At 54.0% G+C, this 21,157-nt stretch overlaps 1 protein-coding gene across 2 annotated transcripts; it reads right to left on the minus strand.

The window, feature by feature from the left end:
- Positions 1–159: 159 nt before the first annotated feature.
- SEC16B (SEC16 homolog B, endoplasmic reticulum export factor) lies at positions 160–21,049 on the minus strand. Of its 2 annotated transcripts, none has more exons than XM_038144878.1 (25): positions 20,307–21,049; positions 19,230–19,336; positions 18,619–18,718; positions 18,388–18,502; positions 17,112–17,253; positions 16,609–16,766; positions 15,955–16,016; positions 14,234–14,369; positions 12,748–12,978; positions 12,014–12,111; positions 10,968–11,049; positions 10,735–10,852; positions 10,114–10,225; positions 9,824–9,929; positions 9,051–9,191; positions 6,062–6,175; positions 5,352–5,424; positions 3,062–3,313; positions 2,526–2,596; positions 2,099–2,236; positions 1,832–1,939; positions 940–1,021; positions 743–837; positions 567–635; positions 160–276 (listed from the first exon to the last, which is right to left on the minus strand). In XM_038144878.1, the coding sequence occupies exons 1-25, from the start codon at positions 20,564–20,566 to the stop codon at positions 214–216; spliced, it is 3,033 nt and encodes a 1,010-aa protein (XP_038000806.1). In that variant the 5' UTR covers positions 20,567–21,049; the 3' UTR covers positions 160–213. The 2 variants fall into 2 exon arrangements, with proteins under 2 accessions (XP_038000806.1, XP_038000805.1); XM_038144877.1 differs by having other exon boundaries at positions 743–840.
- Positions 21,050–21,157: the final 108 nt, after the last annotated feature.

Below are 21,157 nucleotides of genomic sequence, written 5' to 3' on the forward strand. Positions count from 1 at the left end.
AAGAGGAAGGTAGAGACCTGTGTTCCCACCGGGATCACCAAATTATTCACCCCTCATTTATTGACTTTTAAACCCAGAAACCTCCCCCTTATTTTACAACACCCTCCACCAAGCAGGGCCCAACCATTCCTACCCCATCCAAAATAACCACAAACACCATTTTGGCTAAAAAAAACTGTGTGTAATTGGTCTCTGCCATCCCTACCCACCACCTCACAGTGGGTTGGGGTAGCGATGCCGGGAAAGCAGCCTGGGTTGGGTGGGTCGGGCAGGAAGCTGGCAAACACAGAGAGAAGGTTAGTGTGAGCAATGGGCTGTACCCCAAAACGTTGCTTTGCCATCATCAGGATTCAACCACAACCATCCTCCCTACGTTTCGCTCATTCATCACACCCTCCCGTTGCTGTCCTTCCACCATTGATTTACTCACAAAAAACCCTTCTTCCCAGGACTGGTATCACCTAAACCTCCCTGCTCATAGCAGAGCACCTGAAACCTGGCACCTCAAAATTTAGGAGCCACCCCAGGTCTCATACAGCACCACCCCCTCATAAAAATGCTCTCACCTGAGCAACCTGGGCAGGGTTGAAGAGAGGAATTGAAGCCCGTGGTGGGAGAGGTCCAGGGTAGCCGGTCTGGGAAAGCCAAACAAAGAGAAAGTTAACAAACACAAAAAGTTAACAAAGAGGTGTCCTGTACACCCCCATCACACAGGGGTACACTTTACTACTCCTCTGCTCACCTGCTGTCCTGCTGACTGCCTTCCATCCTTCTCCCAGGAGCCTTTCCCCTCTGCAGACACTGGACTAACAGCAAAGGTGCTTTCACCCTCCACTCCTCCTAGGGCCAGCCACCAAAACGAAAAGCCAACTTAAAATTAAGAGGAGAAACTTGTAAAAGGTTGATGGGGGAGAGAGGTGAGAACTGTGTCGTATTTACCAGGATTTCTGGAGAGAGGCTGAGCCAGAGGGTTTGTCCCAGCTGCCAGAGGGGCAATGGGTGGGGATGGTGATGTCCGCTCCTGAAATCACATCCACGCATTTAGAGCAGAAGCTCCTTGAGCTGGGAGAAGGCCTCTGCACCAGATACCACACCAGGCTTTTGGGGTACCCGTTCTGCACCCATCCTGCTGCAGAGGCACCCCAGGAACTGCAGGAAACACGGCTAAGGAAGGAGGGGCTACAGGGTCAGCACAAGCAACTCAGGCACAAAGCTAAACCAGCCTGAGTGTTCAAAATCAGGCAGGATGCTGGACACCAAGCCTGGGTACAGTATGAGGGACCAAGGTCCATGGGTCCCCTTCTGTTCTTCATCTCCTGCTAGTTTGAGAAGAATATCCCAACATTTTTTTGCTCTGGGACTGTAGATCATTCTCTACCAGGAAGAAATTTCCAGGAGAGGTTCTGACTCCAAGCTCCAAGGCATCAGGGATGTGACACCCTTAGGAGCTGGCTAGGTCTGGGATGACCATGCATGGCTGCTTCCCCCTGGCTGCTGCACTTCCAATTAAAGAGGTTTTCCCTTCCCTGCATCTCCTAAAACCTGCCAGAGCAGTGCTGCTCACAGCTGCTGTGTTCCGCTCCAGCGGAGGGCGACGGATCCCTGCAGAGTTTGACCCCATGGGTGAAAGAGGCTGTATGAATTTACAGTTATTATTAATCAAGGAGTCACTTCCAGGCTAAAAGGGCTCCCAGTCCCCATCTGCCCCCACACGAAACGGCCATGAGCCCTGCACAGGGACAGAGGGACAAACAGTGGGTGATGGGGAGATGTGTCACCCATTCTCACAGCTGCACCCCGCATGACACCGGGATGGCATTTTGTCCCCTACCTGTGGTCCTGATGTGGGAGAGTCTGAACCTGTCTCAGACTCAGCTTTGGGAGAAGTTTCCTTGGTGGGTTTCGACCGAAACCAGCCAAACCACCTGAATCCAGAGCTCTGAGAAAGAAGGAAAAGAGTGGAAAGGAATAAGAAGGAGTGGATGCCAGGTCCTCCAGGTGCCTGCTGGAAGTGGGCACCATTTTTCCAGGGGCAGGGCTGGCATCAGGGCCAGGCAAGCTCAGGGCGTGAGGCTCATGATGGCTCTGGCATGGTCACCTTGTCCTCCTCTGGCTTCATGGCCTCTGCCCGCTCCTCAGCGGTGTCCTCATCTGCACTGTCCAAGGAGGCCCGGCTGTCCCCCAGGGAGACAGTGGAGGTCTCTGAGACAGTCCGAGTCCTGGCTGGTAACTCCTCCTGCCATCAGACATGGAAGCTGCCACCTGCTGTTCCCACACGAGCTGCACTGAGCACAGTCAGAGCCCCCCGGGACTGCTCCACACCCAGATTAGTGGGAAGCACCCCCAGGGACCCCCACATGCCTTACACACCAAGAGCACCCAGAGCAGGGCACAGCTTTCACCCAGGGGAACAACTGGCACCATGATGGGGGGATTCCATGCGAGCTCAGTGCATGGAAGGATGGGTTAACACATCCCAGATCCAGCCAGGACCCTCAGTGGGATGGTCTGCTCCTCTGACTCACCTGCTCTGCGGGGAGGGCTGGCTGCACCCCTCCAGGGGACAGCCTGGCACCCCAGGGCTCCGCAGCTTCTCCTGTGGAGCAGAGGGAAGGACACAGTCAAGGTTTGATCTGTGGAGCTATGGATTTATCCATCAGAGGTATTTCCAGAGCTTCTGCCATGTCCCTCTCCAGAGCACAGCCATCCATGTGGTGGCCAAGATGATCCCCCAAGAGATGCAGAAGGCCATTCTGGTCCCTGTCCCTGCCAGCACCAGGGGGTAAGTGGTGAGGCTGAACTGGTGCATCTCAAAGGCAACTTCTAAGGAAGAAATTCCTCACTGTGAGGGTGATAAAGCCCTGGCACAGGCTGCCCAGAGAAGCTGTGGCTGCCCCATCTCTGGAAGTGTCCAAGGCCAGGCTGGATGGGGCCTGGTCTAGTGGAATTGTCCCTGCCCATAGCAGGGGGTTGGAACCAGATACTCTTTAACATCCTTTCCCGACACAAACCATTCTGGGATTCTGTGATTTTTGCAGGGAAACAAGGCTGCAGCACTTACCTGCTGGCAGCACTGGCTGGGCAGGGGGCTCAGCAAAACCCCCTCCCAGCGGGGCACGTGTCTCTTGGCCGAGCACGGGGGGCTGCAGGTCTCTCCCGACGCTGGGCAGCGGCGATGCCACGACCTGAGCAGGTGCTGGGGACCTGAGGGACACATCCCCCTGGGAGCTCAGTCCCTGGGATGGCACCGGCTCAAACCACTGGTCATACTGGTAGCTTTCACTCTGGGGAATCTCACTGCCAGGTTCTTCATCTGCCAAAAAAACCCCACATCTCAGGAGTTTACAATTTTTGTAATGTTTATAATTCTATCAGGCTGTTGCACAGATTTCTCCCCTTTTCCATTAAACATCAGCAGGAGGTGGGGGAGTGAGGAAAGACTTCAGGGACCAGGCAAGGGAGGAGGTAGGACACAGCACAGTAAAAGGAGCCTTCCAGAGGTTTCAAGGAAGGTGGGCTGGGAAAGACTGGAAGAATTTTTTTTTTAATCCTGGGAATGAACCTGAGGCTATAAATGAACTCAGAAGGGGAATGCTGTGGAAGCAAAGAGCCCACAAGCAGCATGCACCAGCAGCTCAAAGGAGTCTGAGGTCTCCAGCCTTTTCCCCCACTCCTGCTGCACACCCTGAGCAGGAAAGATTCAGCAGGTAGCTTTTATTCCTGTTCCACAGCAGCACCCTCGGATGAGTTCCTTGCTCTAGGCACATTTATTCAGAGTTGGAATATTTTTGTTTGAAAGGCAAGTTGAGCCAGTGGGATTGGTTTTATTTAACACACACATTGGTCCCAGGTGTGTGTCCTGCTCATTCCAGCTCAGCAGCCTCCTGCCAGAAACACTGGGCACTGGGAAATTCCTCTCCCATTGCTGTGAGGCAGGATCCACATCCCCTAGGGAAGGATTATGGCACCTCTTGATGCTATCAAACCCTTTGCTTTGCTGCCAGCATCACCTCCAGCCCACTCAGGATTGGCTTCACACCCATGAGCTGCTCCCACATGGCCTGGAGATGCTCAAGATCCACAAGGGGGAGGATGGATGCTCCAACTCATGCTGCCTGGCAAGCTCAGCTGGAACAAGTCAGAGAGGACCACGTGGATCCCAGCTTGGCACCTGATTTGGGCTTTGTCTTTCCAAGATGGATGGATTCAGCACCAAGCCAGCTTTCTCTGCATGCAGGTCCCTCAGGTGGTGGCTCTGGATGGCCTTCACAATGAAGGAAAGGGCCAAGCACAGGGAAGGTGAGCTGTGGAGACCACATGGAGCAGACCTGGCTGCTCGGAGAAGCCAAGCCCATGGGATCATCACACCTGCAACTTCATCCCAGGGAAGGGAGATCATAGTCTGAGCCCTGATAGCAGCAGAAGGCAACCAGGATTGATGATCCTTTTTACTGCCTGGGAGAGCTCTTTGAAAAGGAATTTGGCAGCAGCAGGGAAAGCTGATAGGAAGAAATGGCTTGAAGGAATTAGTTGTGTTTCATCCTGTCTGCACCAGCCTCTGCTCTCCACACTTCAGTGCCAGCATTCCCAGTCAAAGGCAGATCCAAGGAGCAGGGGACTGGGTAGGAGCATCCTGCTGATGCAGGTGGATGTGAAGCAACACCTGCCCCTGACTTCTCCTCAGTGGGACATCCCAATGGATGCCTGCCCAGCTGGGAAAGACAAGCTCCCCCTGCTCTTCCCTTGATACCAGGGGATGATTGTGTCCCTGCTCTTGATGTCTCTGGGCCCTCTGGGTGGACTGGCACAGGAGGGGACTCTTGGGGTCACCAAAGGGTGAAGCAAAGGGATCTAAGAGGCAGCAGGGAAGAAGAAATGCTGAGTCTTCATCAACAGGCATCCTGCAGCCTGGCACTGAGTGGGATGAGCTCCTTCCTGAATCCTTTGCTCTCCAAGTGTGAAATCCCTTTAGTTCAGCTCCAGTTTGCACCCTGAGAGGACTGCCTGGGAATGGGGCTGTCTCCCCTGAGGCTCAGCTGGGAGGCTCATCCAGCACCCACCCCCAGCTCCTCTTCTCCTCCCACGGCACTGAGAGGGACCCCGAAGCTGTGGTAATTAGGCCAAATTACTCAGAGTTTGGATGAGCATCGAGCCCTCGCTCTGCAGCCCATGCCTGAGGGATGCATCCAGGCAGGAGCAGCCTTTGAGCTCTGGGGGGATGCAAGGAGCAAGGAGCTGCTGCTGGTAAAAGCTCCGGGGATTGGGAAGCTGCTTCCCAGCCCACGGCAGCACAATTCCACACAGGGAGAGCCCACAGGGGAGACCACAACCTGCTGCTTTGTTTTATTTACCTGCTGTTGGTAGAACAGCACAGGGCAGCTCCAGCTGAGCAGGTGCCACCTCTGGAGAAAGATCATCTTCCACCTGCACAGGTAAAACATGGTAAAATGGATAGGAAAAAGGGTGGCACAGGACAAAAACTAAGGAACCCATAGGGCAAATGCAAAGGAAAGCACAGTGCTCGTGGATTTGGGGCTCATAGCCCACCCCAGGCTGCAGGAGAGACCCACACCAGCTCTTTCCCAGTAACTGAGAGGGGCTGCAGCACCCCTGAGAGCAGGCAGGGGGGGGAAACAAGATGGAAAAGGCCACAAAACCAAGAGCAGGTGTAAAATCTAAATAAAGAGCATTAATCCAAGCACCAAACCTTAGTTAAAAGACCCCAGAGTACACCCACAAGGTGACAAACCACCAGTGACTTCTACAATGTCCTCCCTGCAAAGGGAGACCGTCACTCACCCACCAGCCCCTGCCTGCCCTCCTTGAGCCAAATCAAAGAGAGTTTTGCCCTGTGTGAAGCTCTGCAGCCCTCAGGCACTGCAAGCCCCTTGCTCCCACTGAATCTGCAGGTCCCAGAGCAGAGACCACATCTCAGAGCTCACAAGCCAAAGAAGAACAATAGCTTTTGAACCCCAATCCCCTTGGATTCAGGGAAGAGGAGGAGGATGCTCCTGCAGACAAACCACAACACAGAGCAGCTGTCCCACTGCCTCCTCCTTACCTCCCACTCCCGGCAGCAGGCTCGGAGCTGCTCCAGCCAGTCGGGCTCCAGCGCCTGCTCCTGCTCTGGCATCTCCAGGAGCAGAGGGTCACAGAGCTTCAGCCTCTCAGCCAGCTGCAGGGCCAGGGGACAGCAGGGATTAGCACACGGGTCAGATCCACAGGGATCTGTCACACACGGCTGGGCACACGGGCTCGGGAAAACAGCATCACTTCATGATACAGGGATAAAACAACCCCAGCCTCTTGTGCAGGATTTGTTCCCTCTCCCACACCACCACAGAGATGCTGGCCCATCCCATGCCCCACAGTCTCAGCAGGGCTGGCTCAGCACCTCCACAGAGACTGTGTCAAACGTGCTCCTCGCATCAAAGAGACAGGTAAATATCACCCATCCCTTTTCCCTGCTGAGGAAAATTAGTGGCTTTAATCAACCCCCTAACAGCCATCCTGGGGCACTGGCAGGTTGGCAGGACACCCCACCAGAAGCCCTGGAAAGAGCCCAGCTCCCAGGGCAGTTCATAAGCTCCTCACCTACCCCACGAGGATGGATGGGAGCTGGTGTTTTTCTGATCTACATTTACAAATCTCTGAGAAGATTTTACAGCCTCCCAGGCTTGTCCGGACGCTTGATGTCCTTAGAGCTAAAGAGTATTTTCTTAATATCTAAGTGAAATCTTCCCTACTGCAAATTAAGTCTCTCTATCCCTGCTCCCATGGAAGCTGTGAGAGCAGCCAGCCAGCATCCCCCAGGAGCAGCCTCCTGTGTGCTGGAGGGCTGTTATCACCTCCCTCATACCCCTTTCCCCCCCACCATATCTTGCCTAGAAGAAATAACCCTCAGGCCTTCTTCAGAGGTCATTTTCCCCTCAGTCTCTTATCGCCCCAGCTCTCCACTCCCACACTCACTCCAATTTAGCCCTGTCTCCACATGCAGCAGCCCAAACAGGCCCCAGCCAAGACCCCTGAGACCCCAGCACGGAGGGATTATCACCTCCTTGTCTCAGATATGCCAGTTGTACTCTCACAACCCAGAATAACACTATAACATTGGTGTGGGGTTTTTTTTTTTTTTTTTCCTTTTGTAACAGCATCTTGTTATGCTGCTGCTCAGTATTTTTTCCATGCTCCACTATCTCCCCCAGGTCCCTCTCTGCAGTATTGCTGCTGTGTGTTTCATTTCTCCTGCAGAAGAGGGGTCTGTGCTGCCCTGGCTGCAGCCATCCCGGTGACATGGGGTTCCAGCTCCCACCAATGGAGCAAGAGGCTCTTCCAGGGTGACCCAGGAGTCCAAGGTGAGATGCAGGGCTCCCTGCAGAGCTAATTCCCTATCTGAAGGAGCTGTTTAGACAAGGATCCAGTTTTAGGACAGCTGGTAATGGGGAGATGGCACTCTAAACACTGCTCTTCATCCACATCTTTACTGAATTTTCTCTCTGATATCAGCCCACCAGCACCCTGATCTAGTGGAAGGTGTCCCCCGTGGCAGGGGAGTTGGAACTAGATGATCTCTAAGGTCCCTTCCAACCCAAACTATTCCAGGATTCTTGGGGATTTCTCAAGTTTCCTCTGGCTACTTTCATGCTGCCTTATCTTCAATGCCTTGCTACAAGGCTGCCACCTTGAGGGCCACCAAAAGCCACCCAGAGGTGACTCTGCAGCTCAGCCACCCTCCACAGCCACACAAGACTCAGCTATTCCTTCCTGCACCAGTTCCAAGCAGCCGTTTCTTTCTATTCCTGAACTTTTAAAACACAAACTCTAAACCAGCACAGAGCACACTTCCCAGGTCTGTGAGTTTACAGCAAGGCAGGACCTGCACAGCTGGACCCCAGCTTGGGACTGGGACTGGCCACGAGAGCAAAGTAACCCTGCAGCCAACCAGGAGCCTGCACTACCTACTGGCCCATCTCTTCACAAACACACTTATCCTAAATCAATCACAGGAAAAAGGAAATTATAAGCATGATTACTCCTAAACGGGGGGGAACGTTTAATCCAAAAGCTTATGTGCACTTTGATCCAGTATTAATGAACCAGCACCTGGTTGTATATCGTCTCCAGCTTCAAAAGAGGGGAAGTCTTAATCAAACACTAATGTGTATCATAATTTGTTACACAGTCTAGAACATCAAAGACAAGAGCATCTACGAATGCACTAGTTTTTCAGATGAAAGTGTTTTCTCCCAGGAGAAGCATTATCCCCAGCAGAATGGCAGATCTAAAAGGCTGTTAGGCAGCAAAAAGGCTTCGATGATGGGGTGAGGAAGCAGTGCCAGCCAAATTTTGGGTGAACTCAGCAGCACCCACTTCAGACAGGCATCTTGCTGCCCCTCACCTCACAGCACCATGGCCTGAGTGCCTTTCATAGAATCACAGAATGGTTTGCAGTTGGGAGGGACCTTAAAGCTCATCTTGTTCCAACCCCCCTGCCATTTGCAGGGACACCTTCCACTGGACCAGGTTGCTCAAAGCCTCATCCAATCTGGTCCTAAAGGCTGGAGGAAGGTGACAAGCAGCCTCAGCACCACCCTGGTCTTGTGAGAGCCCCACCTTCCCAGGGGACCTGGGACACTCACCCCTCTCTGCCCCGGCCCCCTGCTCAGGAAATAGAGGTGCTACAGGTTGGGCCATGCTCCCTGTCAGTGTCCCCCCAGAACACACCCCTCAGGAGGTAAAGAGAATTGTGGAGGGGAAATGTGCACTTAGACTTCACTTCTTAAGTCTTTGACATTTAGAAGTTCAGAAAACCCCACCAGACTTAAAAACATCCTTTGTTTCCAAATAACTCTGCTCCTACTTGGCAGCCAATATAATACCTTTGTTTTCTACCCTAAATCCACGGGGATTAGAAACCCTGTGGAAGCGCTGGCTTTGCTGCACTTGGCAGCAAACCCTGGGGGGCTGCTCAGAGCTGCCAAGCACTCCCACCCCAGCAGGTCCTGAGCGGGCATCACGCCCTGGCTGGGATGCAGGAGGTCCAGACTCACCCTCACCACCTGCCGGGCCAGCGCGGGGTGCGCGGCCGGGCCGTGGCGCAGGAGCGCGGTGCCAACGAGCTCGCAGTACTGCAGGGCCTGGGCTGGCAGCCCGTGGTCGGCCAGGCGCGAGGCGTAGAGCAGCTTGTACACCTTGGGGGAGAGAAGCAGAGCAGCCGTGGCTGGGAGCAGGGAGATGGACAGGGCCGTGCGTGCCCTGTGCCGTGGCACGTGGCCCCAGCGTGGCTCAGAGCGCCCTGGATCGTGCACCCAGAGGTCACTCAAAACATGGGGCACTTCCACCCATCCCCATGGAGGCATCCAGCCCCGCCTCCTTGAACCAGGCAGCTTCACAAAATCCTAGAATGGTTTGGGTTGGAAGGGACATCAGAGCTTATCTAGTTCCAGCCCCCTGCCATGGCCAGGGACGCCTCCCACTAGAGCAGGCTGCTCCAAGCCCCATCCAGCCTGGCCTTGAACACTTCCAGGGATGTGTCCATGCAAATCCAGAGTGCCCAAGGCAGCAACAGCAATAGGACAAGCTCAGCTGTTACGCAGAGAGCAGGAAGGCAACGAGAGCTGAGCAAGCACTGATCAGACGCACTGTGCACCCCAAAACCTGCCCTGAATGAGTCCCTTGGCCAAGGCAACCTCCCCATCATTCCCACAGCCCAGTAAGGGGGCAAGCCTCAGGGACAGCTTGAATTCCAGGCTTCAGGGAGATGGGTGCACGTTTTGGAGAAGTCTGAGCTGCTGCACAAGATGTAGTTGAGCATATGCGCTACCTGGAAAGGAAGCAGGAAGGATTCGGGCTGGCGTAGCTGCCGGCAGTACTCGAAGATTTCCATCCTCTGGATGGCCTCTGTCCTGGCGAACTGGGAAAACGCCTGGCTGCAAGGAGAGGGGCGGGGTCAGCGAGCAGGAGCAGAGCTCCCTCCCCGAACAGCCCCACACAGAGCACGCATTAGCGGCAGGAAAAGCCCCGACCAGGGATTGCTCTTGCATCAAAGTGCGATCCCAGGGACGGGGAAAACGGGGGGCAGGTGACTCTAGCAAGACCCCCAGCCTCCCTCACCGGTGGCTGCTGCCCAGCAGGGCCATGCGATCTGCCTTTGCTCCGAAGTAACCAAAGGGAACATCTGCCATCAGGTAGCAGAAATGAGCTGCTTCCACTGCTCCCCTGCTGCCTGGATGGAAAAAGACAAACAATTAGGCTGAGACATCACCACATGGTCAGCTTTGCTTTGGAGGCCCTCAAGCTCACCCAAAAATACAAACACAACTGCCTCACTTTCCTGGCCATGCAGACCCTGATCCCTCCCTTGTCCCCGTTGTTTGTCTGTTTCCCCCAGTTGCTGCTTTTTCCTTCAGGAGATTTCTGTTCAATGGTAGAACTGGGTGAGCCTGAGCAGAGCCAGCTCCAACTCCTGCAGGGTGCATAAAATCCCCCCACTGGGAGCAAGGCTCATTCCCTGCAGTTACCTGCACCTTCCCTGGGCCCAGCTGCCCCAGGTGTCTCCACAAGAGCAACTAATGGATGTGCTGATTCATCTGAGGATCCATTGGCTCCTCACCCCTTCCACCACACAGGCACTGCAGCTCCAGGGGTGCGGGCACAACCATCTCAGCGTGGACATGCACGGTGACACCGCAGTGCCCACCCCTCTTACGGCTGCTCCCGCTGAGCTCAGCTCACCCAGCGTGTCTCCCATGGTGACAATGGCTCGGTGGTTCAGCTCCGAGTCTCCGACCTTGTTGGACAACATCACAGCCAGGTGGGGCCTCCAGTCCCCCCACGTGGCATCCCCGCAGCACTGGAGGGAGAGGAGGACAGCAAAGGTGAGCAGAGATGGTCACCAAAAGGTGGGTGTCACAGGCAGGTGACAGCACAGGGGAACACAGTCCAGGGCCAGCCTCTTGCTCACGGACCAGAGCTGCCTGAGGGATCCTTCCTGACATCAGCTGGAAGAGGGTCTGCAGTGGGTCGTTGGTGGCCAGTGTGCTGGTGAACCTGTGAGGAGACAGCAGAGAAGGGCTGCACCCCAGGACCCCAAACCTTCATTCACCTCCCAGGGCACAGCCCAAATGCCCCCGGAAACTGATGTCTTGAGGGGATTCCCAGAGAATCCAAGAAGGGATTGAGTTGGAAGGCACCTTCTAGTCCAACCTCCCTGCCGTTGGCAGAGACACCTTCCACCAGACCAGGGTGCTTCAAGCCCAGTCCATACTGGCCTTGGACACTTCCAGGGATCCAGGAGCAGGCACAGCTTCTCTGGGAACCCTGTGCCAGGGCCTGCCCACCCTCAGAGGGAAGGATTTCTTTCTAACATCTAATCTAAATCTACTCTCCTTCAGCTCAAGCCGTTCCTCCCTATCCTATCACTCCATGCCCTTGTAAATAGGAGGCAGAGAGGATCACCAGCCTCTGGGGGGGATGATCTGTATTACCTTCAGAGAAGGCAGGTCTCCAGGACAACACTGCATAAAACCTCCTTAAAAGGATTTGGGTTCCACGAGACAGAAAAATTCTGCTTAACTCTCCCTGAAGGGATCAACCCAATCCAGACTAAGTACATTAAATTCCACCAGAAAATGCTCATACGAGTGGGATGAACAGCTGGGACTAGACTGGATCATAGTGAAAATGGCTCAGCTTCCCCTGCCCCATGGCTGTCTTTGCTAGGGCAGCATGGGCAAAGCCAAAGACTCAGAATAAATTCACCCTCCATCTCCAGGGAATGGCTTTTCTCCTGCTTTCTAGTCCCCCACCTGGTTTCTCCTGTCCTTTAGGAAGCCTGAAGGACTCAGGCCTGTTTGGATGGATGCCCTCTGTCCCCTTTGCCCCCTCTGGAAAGGCTCCAGTTGGAATCAATGTTCTTTTCCAATTCAGGAAATTGAAAAATTTCCTGAAGGGATAGCAGCCTTGGAAAGCCAGCCATGGAACATCATACCCTGCTTGAGCTTCTCCACCTTACCCGGTGAGGACCCAGCTGTACGTCCGAGGGTCCATCTTGCTAGAGAGGAACAGGGCATGGCCCCACAGCTGGTTTCTCATGGCCCACACCAGAGCATCCTGGTTGAGGGGGAGAAGAAAGAGGATTTGCACCAACTCTGATTCCCCCCTCCTCTGCTCTCCCAGCTCAGAGAAGAATCCCAATAACTGCTCTGGTTTTAATTAGCATCCTCCAAAAATCTCTTCCAGGTCCATTTGTCTTTCTACCCTGAAAATTTACAAGAACTTGGACCTTCAAAGCAATGTTGTGTCCCCTAGATTTCCAGGGCTGTGCTGCCTGTTAGCTCTCAATGCCATGGGATCCCAGTCTGGGCACCCAATCTGCAGCCTTCCTCTCTTCTCCTTGTGCCTTGGGTATCCTGTGAGATCACATAGCTGCAGATGGGTTTGGAACAGGATGACCTTTATGGTGCCTTTCAAAGCAAACCATTCTGGGGCTCTATGAAACTAAATGTGGTAGAAGTGCTGGTAAAAGCCTCTGCATCTCATCTTCACTTGGGTCTCCCATCCCAGTTCCCAGTGGTGGGAAATCACTGCCATAAGCCCCGTTGTACGAACACAGCTTGGAGGGTTGATCCCACAACCACAAGTCACTTCATGAGCACCCTTCCCTTCAAAACCTGCCTGAAGAGGCCAACAGGTCCAAGAAGGAAAAAACCCTTCAGCCCCACATCCTGGATCCCACTCACCACTTACTTTCTTCCTGCCATAGTAGAGGAGCTTGGTGAACTTCTCCACTATCTGTGCCTGCGTCTCCACGACGGGAGGCAGCTCCCCGGTGATGAGGTCCAGCGCGCCCGGCTGGCGCGACGCCCACTCGTCGTCCGCCAGGCCCACCAGGCTGGCCGCAGGCTCCTGCCTCTTGTACTTGTCCTGGCGCCTGCAGTCCTGCATCAGCAGCTCAGCCGTGTCCGAGCCCACCATGGACTGGGAAAGGGAAGGAAGGAGCTGGCTGTAGGCTGCCCCACGAGCTAAGGCTGATGGAACTTCCAGTCTGCCCCCTTCTTACTGTCGGAATCCAGAACATCCCTCTGTGTGTCCCTGGATGGCCAGAGCCGCTGGCAGGGGGCTCTGAGACCCTGGCATGCAGCCAAAGACACAGGTGGGGTTTTGATCTTAGCCCGTGGAGCAAATTACCAACTCTGTATGAAGAATTACAAGCCACACACACAAGTTTAGGTATTGTAGTAGAAGTAATCACGAAGTGAAAGGAAGGATTTTTGAGTGCTGTACAGGGGGGTTTTGAGCCTTGTACTCAGGGGTCCAAGTTTTGTACATGGGGGTCAGGGGTTCTAAGATGGAGGGACTTGGGTGTGCCCTGTCCTCCTTCTTTCTCCTTCCTCGCCTCCATGTCTTTGGTGATGTTGGCACTCACAGATTGGTCTAGAGTAGAAAGTCACCATTCAATATAGACAGTAGGCATTGGGGAAAAAGTATAAACATGTAACACGTAATGTGTGATATAAAAGATGGCAGCAGCCCCTGGGAGGGCAGTGTGCCTTTGTCTGAGCTGCTGAACGGGCCACAGCAGTTCAGGGAGAAGAATCTTTTAGATAACCAACAATAAACAACCTTGAGAACGGACAACAGAAGACTACTGAGTCTTTCTTTGAAGGCACGGGTTGGAGGAGAGACTTTTCCATCTTCTGGGGTCACCACAATCCGGGACGTGAAGACCCAACATCTGGCGTCCCTGGGTGGGCAGGAGACCCCACACTTACACCTGCATCCTTGTCCTAGCACGTGCCGCAAACAAGACCAGCTTTGGCCACCAGCACGGGGAGTTGGAAGGAAAAGGACTCAGCACAATCAGCAAGACCTTCACAACACTCCCTCTGAGAACCTTATCCACCTGCTTCCAACAAGCAGCTGCAGACTGGATTGGGTAGATGTCAGTGGATTAAGGAATGCCCCCTTTTAAGCCTAAGTGCTGGCTCCTCCATGAAGGTGGCCCCAGTCCCCTTCACTGGGTTGTTGGTAGTTCCCAAGGACAAAAAGCAATCACGAGAAGGATTTGCTCCAAATATCCAGGCAGCATCAAACTGAGGAATGAAAATCAGATCCTCTTAAGGTACACCCCTTCCCCCCAAAAATAGGAACTGGATCAAGAGGCACCTAAGGGACACATTACTTGTCTCATTTCCAAGATCAAAAGGGTCATCCCCTTCCGTGGGATACCTACCCCATTCTGCCGGCAGAGGAGGACCAGGAGTTTCCAGAGGAGAGAGGAATCTCTGCCCCTCTGTGTTGAGAGATCACAGCCCGTGGTTATCTTCTGCTGGCAAAACGTCATCACATCCACCTTGTGCAGATCTTCCCTACAGCAGCAGAAAGAAGCATCAAAGAAAGCCAAGGCAAAGCAACCTAGGGCATCATGCAGGCTCACTGACGGGGATGCCAAAGATTCCAAGCAAAAGCCGGAGAAAAGAAGATCCCCAGTACCAATGACTACTTTTAAGTTCAAACACACTCAAATTTATTGTACTCCTAGCAGATCTCTGCGTTTCAGGGACGCAAAGTACATTTCAAACCCACCCTTTGCCCTCCTGATAATATTTTTCCTCCATCTATCTGCAAAGAAGCAGTTTGGATTTGCTGTGCTGCCATTACATCCATGGATGTCTAAGGCTGCAGAAGCAGGCACAGTATGTTGTGGAGGCAGAGTGGAGGGTGAGGGTCACTCGTGTGACCACGGAAACCCTTAAGCTACGTGCAAGCCAGGCAGAGGTGCTGCCATACAATAAAATAACCATACAGTTAGAAAGAAAGAGTGGATGAAGCAGGAGAGAGAACCTGCAGGTGGAGATGTTGATCCTGACTCAGTGATTCCAACAGATTATATGGAGATTCCCAATGTACCCTTTGGTAACCCGGAATCACAGAATGGTCTGGGCGTTGAAAGGGAGCTTAAAGCTCATTTAGTCCACCACCCCACCCGCCATGGGGCCTTCCACTAGACCAAGCCCTGTCCAGTTTGGCCTTGAACACTTCCAGGAGTAGAGCATCCACCATTTCTCTGGGCAACCTGAGGCCTTACTACCCTCACAGGGAAGAATTTCTTCCAAATATCCAACCTAAAGTTCCCCTCTTTCAATTTGCACTTACTGCCCTCTGTCCTGTCTCTACAGTTGCTGACAACGAGACCCTCCCTGGCTTCCTTGTAGCCATTTCAGATACTGGAAGGTGCTGTGATGTCTCCACACAACCTTCTCTTCTCCAGCCCCATTTTCCTCAGCCTGCCTGCATAGGGAGGCTGCTCCAGTCCCTTTATCCTCCTCTGGACTTGCTCCAACAGTTCCATGTCCTCCTTCTGCTGGTGGAACCAGACCAGTTTGCAGCACTCCAGGTGGGTCTCACAAGAGCTCAGAGGGGAAGCTCCAGATATTCCAGATATTGCACCCAGCTTCTGTGTATGCACGGCCCTTTTGCTTGGTAAATGCTTTTTCCCTTTATCTCCCTGCTTTGGTTGCCAGAAATAGGGACAACCTGATGCAGCACCCCTGATTCATCCCCAGGCTCACACTGGGTCTGGCCCTGCTGTGGCTCAGCCATCTCAAGGGACAAAAACTTTAGGAAAAGCTAAGCCACAGGTTGACCCAGGGCTTTAGACGTCCAAAGAAATCCCAAAAAATAATTTTTCTGAGACAAAATGAGTACAAAATAAGGTCAGATGTACAAACCACACTAAACCCACATCCTATGAATATTCAAAACACCATCTCCCACAACCCAAACCAACCCAGACTGCACCAAAGGGGCTGGGCTCCCAGCCTGAACTTAGACATGGCCTTTGCAAATAACTGAAAACCACAGGGACCCTTTGAGTCTGCCTTGAGCTCACATCTCCTCATTAAGGAGACAGCCAGGAGGACACAGCTCCTGGACCTGCCTGTGCTACCATACCTGGCCAGGGGCCCAGGGAAGCCTTGCAGCTCCTCTAGCTCTTCTGTGCCATGAAGGATTGCCTAAAAAACAAAAGTGAATTCAGCAGCTGGCCTCCAGCAATCAGACCAGCCCCAGTGGGCTGTTGGAAAGCCAGTGCCTTGGCCAAGGATTCAACAGAGCCAGTGAACCCTGTGCTGTCTTACGGTGACCACAGAGCACAAACCCTAAGCTATCACATGGACTCCAGTGTGCTAAGGTCCAGTAAAGAAATGTCTGCTGAGATAGCATCTGCCTCCTCCTGGAGGTAAAACAGGAGACTGGAATGCTGTGGTAGGCTCGGGGACAAGGCCCCTATATCGGAGCACCTTGGGGAGATGAGTGGAGTTGTCCTTTGGAGAGGTACAAACCACATCTGTCCCCATGAGAAGGGATCACTATGAGCAGGTCACAGGTACCAAGGGTTACAGAGCTGAAGGCTGAAAGCACCCCCCAGGCACAGGCTGGCACGATGGAGACTCGAAAGTCCACGTGGGATGGACAGAAGATAGGAGCAAGGAATGGGAAGGCTGCTGAGGAGGCTGCTTGGGTTATGAACCATGTTTGCATCCCTCAGGGTGATACGAGCCACTCCAGGGAGGGGATGGGGGGCCTGGAGGGCCAGCTGTGTCCTACCTCCAGGCTGTGCAGCTCGACACGGGGCAGCTGCTGTCCCCCAGGGTGGTGGGGACACACCAGCACCAGGTGACCCCCGGCTCCAAAGCACAGTGCTGTGTGCAGCTGTGGGAACTTGAGGGGGACTGCTGGGGTCGGGGTGGACACCGAGGGCTCCCCTGCAATGGACACATAGGCCACTGTGAGCCACTCACACTGATCACACACCACATCCACTGTGGATGACTTGACCAGGTCCCAGCCTCGTCCCCCAACTTAAGTGGCCCTCCACTGACCCCTCTATGCAAGAATTGTCCCCCAAAGCAGCACATGTGCACAGCAACTCCTACACCTACCCAGGCAGAGCCCCTGGACCATTCACCCACCCTGCAGCCCCCCAGTCATGCCTTGTGCCTGCACAACCTCCTCCAGGAGAGGACCCAGCTGAGAGACAGCCATTATCCCACCACCAGCCACTTATTCCCTTGCTTCCCCATTGCCAGAGCCCCCCCGTTACACCTCACCTGTTTGTCCCACGTTCCAGGACCCTGGAAGCACAGGGTTGTAGTCGTCGGCACCGTCACGGATGTACTGGCTCAGCTCATGGCTGCTGGAGCTGAGTCCTGACTCTTGGTACTGCAGGAGCAGGCTGGGCTGGCCCGAGGGCTGCAGGGGAGGGAGAGCACACAAACCTGCCTCAAAAACTAGGGACACTGCTGATTTCCTGCTCCCAGGCAGTGGGGCAGGCTCTGCTGCTGCAGGGATGTGCCCAGCAGGAACAGCACAGCCAATTCCCATCCGAGCAGCTCACGCCCTACACCAGCTTGGGTTCACCCAACAGCTTAGAAAAGTAATTTACATCAGCCACAGCTGTAGTCTGACAGCTTTCCTAGCTCTTACACGAGCTCCTCACCACAGACAAGGAGATGGGGCTTGGAAACCCAAAAAAGCATCACCCAGGAGCAAAATCACCAGAGCAGCTTTGATTTGATCTTTTAATGTTCTCTTGGCAAAACCCAGCAGCCAGGACACAAGTGTGATGGAGCATGGCTCGGTGGACAGAGCTGAAATGACACACAGCTGTGAGCTACCTAGGAGGGCTAGAATTGTGGAATCATGGAGTCATTAAGGTTGGAAAAGCTCTCTAAAATTGAGTCCTACCATTAATCCAGCACTGCCATGTTCACCACTAAGCCATGTTCCCAGCTGCCACATCTACATGTGTCTTTAAAATCCCCCCAGGGATGGTGCCTCCACTACATCCCTGGGCAGCCTATGCCAGGGTTTGACAACCCTTTTGTTGAAGAAATTTTTTCTCTAGTTTCCAACCTAAACCTTCCCTGGCACAACTTTAGGCTGTTTCCTCATGTTCTGTGATTTGTTCCGTGGGAGAAGGGCCTGATCCCCACCTGGTACAGTGTCCTTTCAGGGAGTTGTAGAGAGTGACATGGTCACCCCTGAGCCTCCATTCCTCCAGGCTGAGCCCCCACAGTCCTCTCTGCCTCTCCTCATCAGGCTTGTGCTCCAGACCCTTCCCCAGCTTCACTGCAGAACACCCCACTAAGCCTGGATTTCTGTGCTGCTCCTGGGCTGAGCATACAGCCCTGCACCTGGGGGAGTGACAGCCCAGCAGATGGAGAGAACACAAACACTAAAAACCCACTGCAATAATCCCCAGGGACTGTCAGGCACCGAGTGCAACACAGCAAAGGGGCCCTTTTCTCAGCTGCAGGGGGACACATGGATTTTTCCCAAATCTCAGAGATTCTTGTCCTCCACCCCTGCCCATCTTGAGGTTACCTCTTTGGACCAGCCACCAGCCTCCCCCGAATCACTGCTGAGGGTTCCTTCCCCTGTCCCTTCCCTCCTGGCAGTCGAGGTGTAGCTCTCCTCATAGGAGTTGTAGCTCTGTGTCCTGCAGGTGGGAGCCAAGGGAGACACGCTGAAGGTCTGAGATTTTTGAACCACCCCCAAACCCGCTCGTTTTGCAGCAGGTGGTTTCACAAGGCTGCACAGACTTCCCAGCTCTACCTGTCGTGCCCTGGGGGGCCCGTGGCCAGGTTGGGGTGGTAGCCCCTGTAGTAGTGCTGGTCCCGGTAACTCTTGCCATGAGACTCTCCTGGCCTCAGGTCTAGGGAGAATCAAGATTCAGCATTACCCCTCCAGAGCAACAGTGAAGTTGCAAAAGAAAATCCATGAGTCAGGCAATTTGCCATGCCCACTCAGTTTGCTTCCAAACGGTCCCCACACACTGGAGATGTGATAATGATGCCTTGTGCACATTTGCCAGCACAGCACTGATGTCCTTTTCGCTTTCTCCCTCCTCTTCTGTTCAGTCCAGAAGCAGCAAAGAAGAGGCCCTGGCCATCCTGATCACACAGCACCATCAACACAGGAATGACACAGGTTTTTAGCCGTGGTAATGAAGATCAAACATCTCTGGGGTGCACCTAGCTCCTGCTCACATTTCCTAAATGCAGACAGGGAGCCAGTGCTGCACAGAGCACCCACCACCACCCAGGAGTGTGGGCAGGAGAGGGCCCTGGGTGTGTGCGAGCCCTGGGAGAAGAGCCCATCCTGGGGAAAGCATCACTTCTCCTTCAAGCTGTCTCCATCCCCAGACCCAAAGGATGAGCCCGTACCTCTGTCATCGTGCCACGCCACTGGCTGCCACTGCTGGCTTTGGTAGGGGTAGCCATCCCTGTCGCCAGCTGCAGGATACTGCCAGTGGGGATCTTCATAGCCCTGCCTGGAAAACAACACAGCACACTGATCTGGGGAAGGAAGGGCTCCAGCGTCACGTCTAGGGTCCCTCCTGCTTGGGACCTTCGCAGGCAGCAAAGGGGATGGAAATAAAGCCAGGTCCCCTGTCTGGCAGGGCCGGGAACTGGTCCAGCACCACACCTGGAAGCAGCAGGAGGAGGTTTGGATGCCTTGCTGTCCCCAGCTATGAGAAAGCTGTGCACTGCAGTTTCAGGTGATGCCCAGTTTTATAGAATCCAAGAATGGTTTGGGTTCCAAGGGACCTCTAATGGTCGTCTCATTTCAACCCCTGCCACGGGCAGGGACATCCTCCACTAGCCCAGGGTGCTCCGAGCCTTGTCTAACCTGGCCTTGAACACTTCCAGGGATGGGGCAGCCACAGCTTCTCTGGGCACCCTGTGCCAGGGCCTCAGCACCCTCAGAGAGAAAATTTACTTCCTAATATCCTATCTGCATCATACAAACCTCAGCACAAAACCCCATGTACTGACTCCATAATTCACTGAGGGCAATAACTCAGGCAAATCAACCTAGATTTGCTGGAAGCTCTTTCTCAGCACTGAGAACATCCTCCAGCCCACATTTTATCCGTCCACTCTTCCCTGTTTCAGCAGCTGAGCTTGCAGGCTGCCTCTTGCTCCTGTATTACCACTTGTATTTTTATTGTTCACCTTGCACTTAGGAAAAAAGACCTGCATTTAATCAAACCTGTAAGAAAAATGCACCTCGGGGCTGAGACGGAGCTTGTCAAACAGCAACCACAGAAGTCACAGTTTTAAGAAGGAATCAGAGCTCCAAATGCTACACAGCCCTAAATATAGAAGTCCTGGGGCTGCTTGAATAGCTGGACATCACCTACTGACACTGTGTCCCTGCGCAGTCACAAGGGCAGGGCCTGTGAGCACTGCAATGGGCAGTTCTGATTTTAAGGAGGTTTCCATGAAGAGGGATCTCACCTGGAGTGGGGCTGGCTGGGGTAGCTGCTCTCAGCGCGGGAAGCCGGCCGGCGGCTGTCACTGCGGGGGTGCTGGCCCTCGTCCCAGGGGTGACCAGGGAGGTGTCTCCCGTGCCAGGAGCCGGGCCGAGGAGCCTGCCCCGACTGCAGGAGGTGCCGCCGCAGCGGGGCCGGGGGGCCGGGGTGCCCCTCTGCCCACGAGCCCCGGGCTGCCAGCCTCTCCCGGGGCTGGGGCGGCTGGGCAGGGGCCCAGGGCTCCATCACAAGCTTGCCAGCTAAATCCTCTCTGGTTCTGGGGAGCTTAAGCCCCAAATGGCTTTAGTAGCCTGCAAATGATAAGTCACAGTGTGTTTGATCAGCAGCTTTTCAACCCCCCCCCTTTGAAGCCCGTTGCCAGCTACTCTCTGCTTTTTGGGAGCATCCTGGAAACCCAGGATCCTTTCCAAAACACCCAGAGGCAAGGAAAAGTCATCTCTACATCTTCCTTAACTTGAACCTCCCCTTAAAACACCAGGATGAAATGGTCTGCCTTTGAAAGCAACACACATCCATCTCTTCCCGGAACAAGAATCTCAGAATGGGTTGGGTTGAAAGTGACCTTAAAAATCATCTAGTTCCAAACCCCTGCCATGGGCAGGGACACCTTCCATCAGACCAGGTTGCCCAAAGCCCCATCCAACCTGATGCTGAGCACTCCCAGAGATGAGGAGTTTCTCTGGGCAACCTGTGCCAGGGCCTCACCACCCTCACAGGAAAGAATGCCCTCCAATACCTAACCTGAATCTCTCCTCTTTCAGTTTACAACCATCACCCCTTGCCCTGTTGCTACAGGCCCTGGTATAAAATTTGTCC

This window comes from Motacilla alba, chromosome 8 (assembly GCF_015832195.1).
Source record: "Motacilla alba alba isolate MOTALB_02 chromosome 8, Motacilla_alba_V1.0_pri, whole genome shotgun sequence".
NCBI classification, from domain to species: domain Eukaryota; kingdom Metazoa; phylum Chordata; class Aves; order Passeriformes; family Motacillidae; genus Motacilla; species Motacilla alba.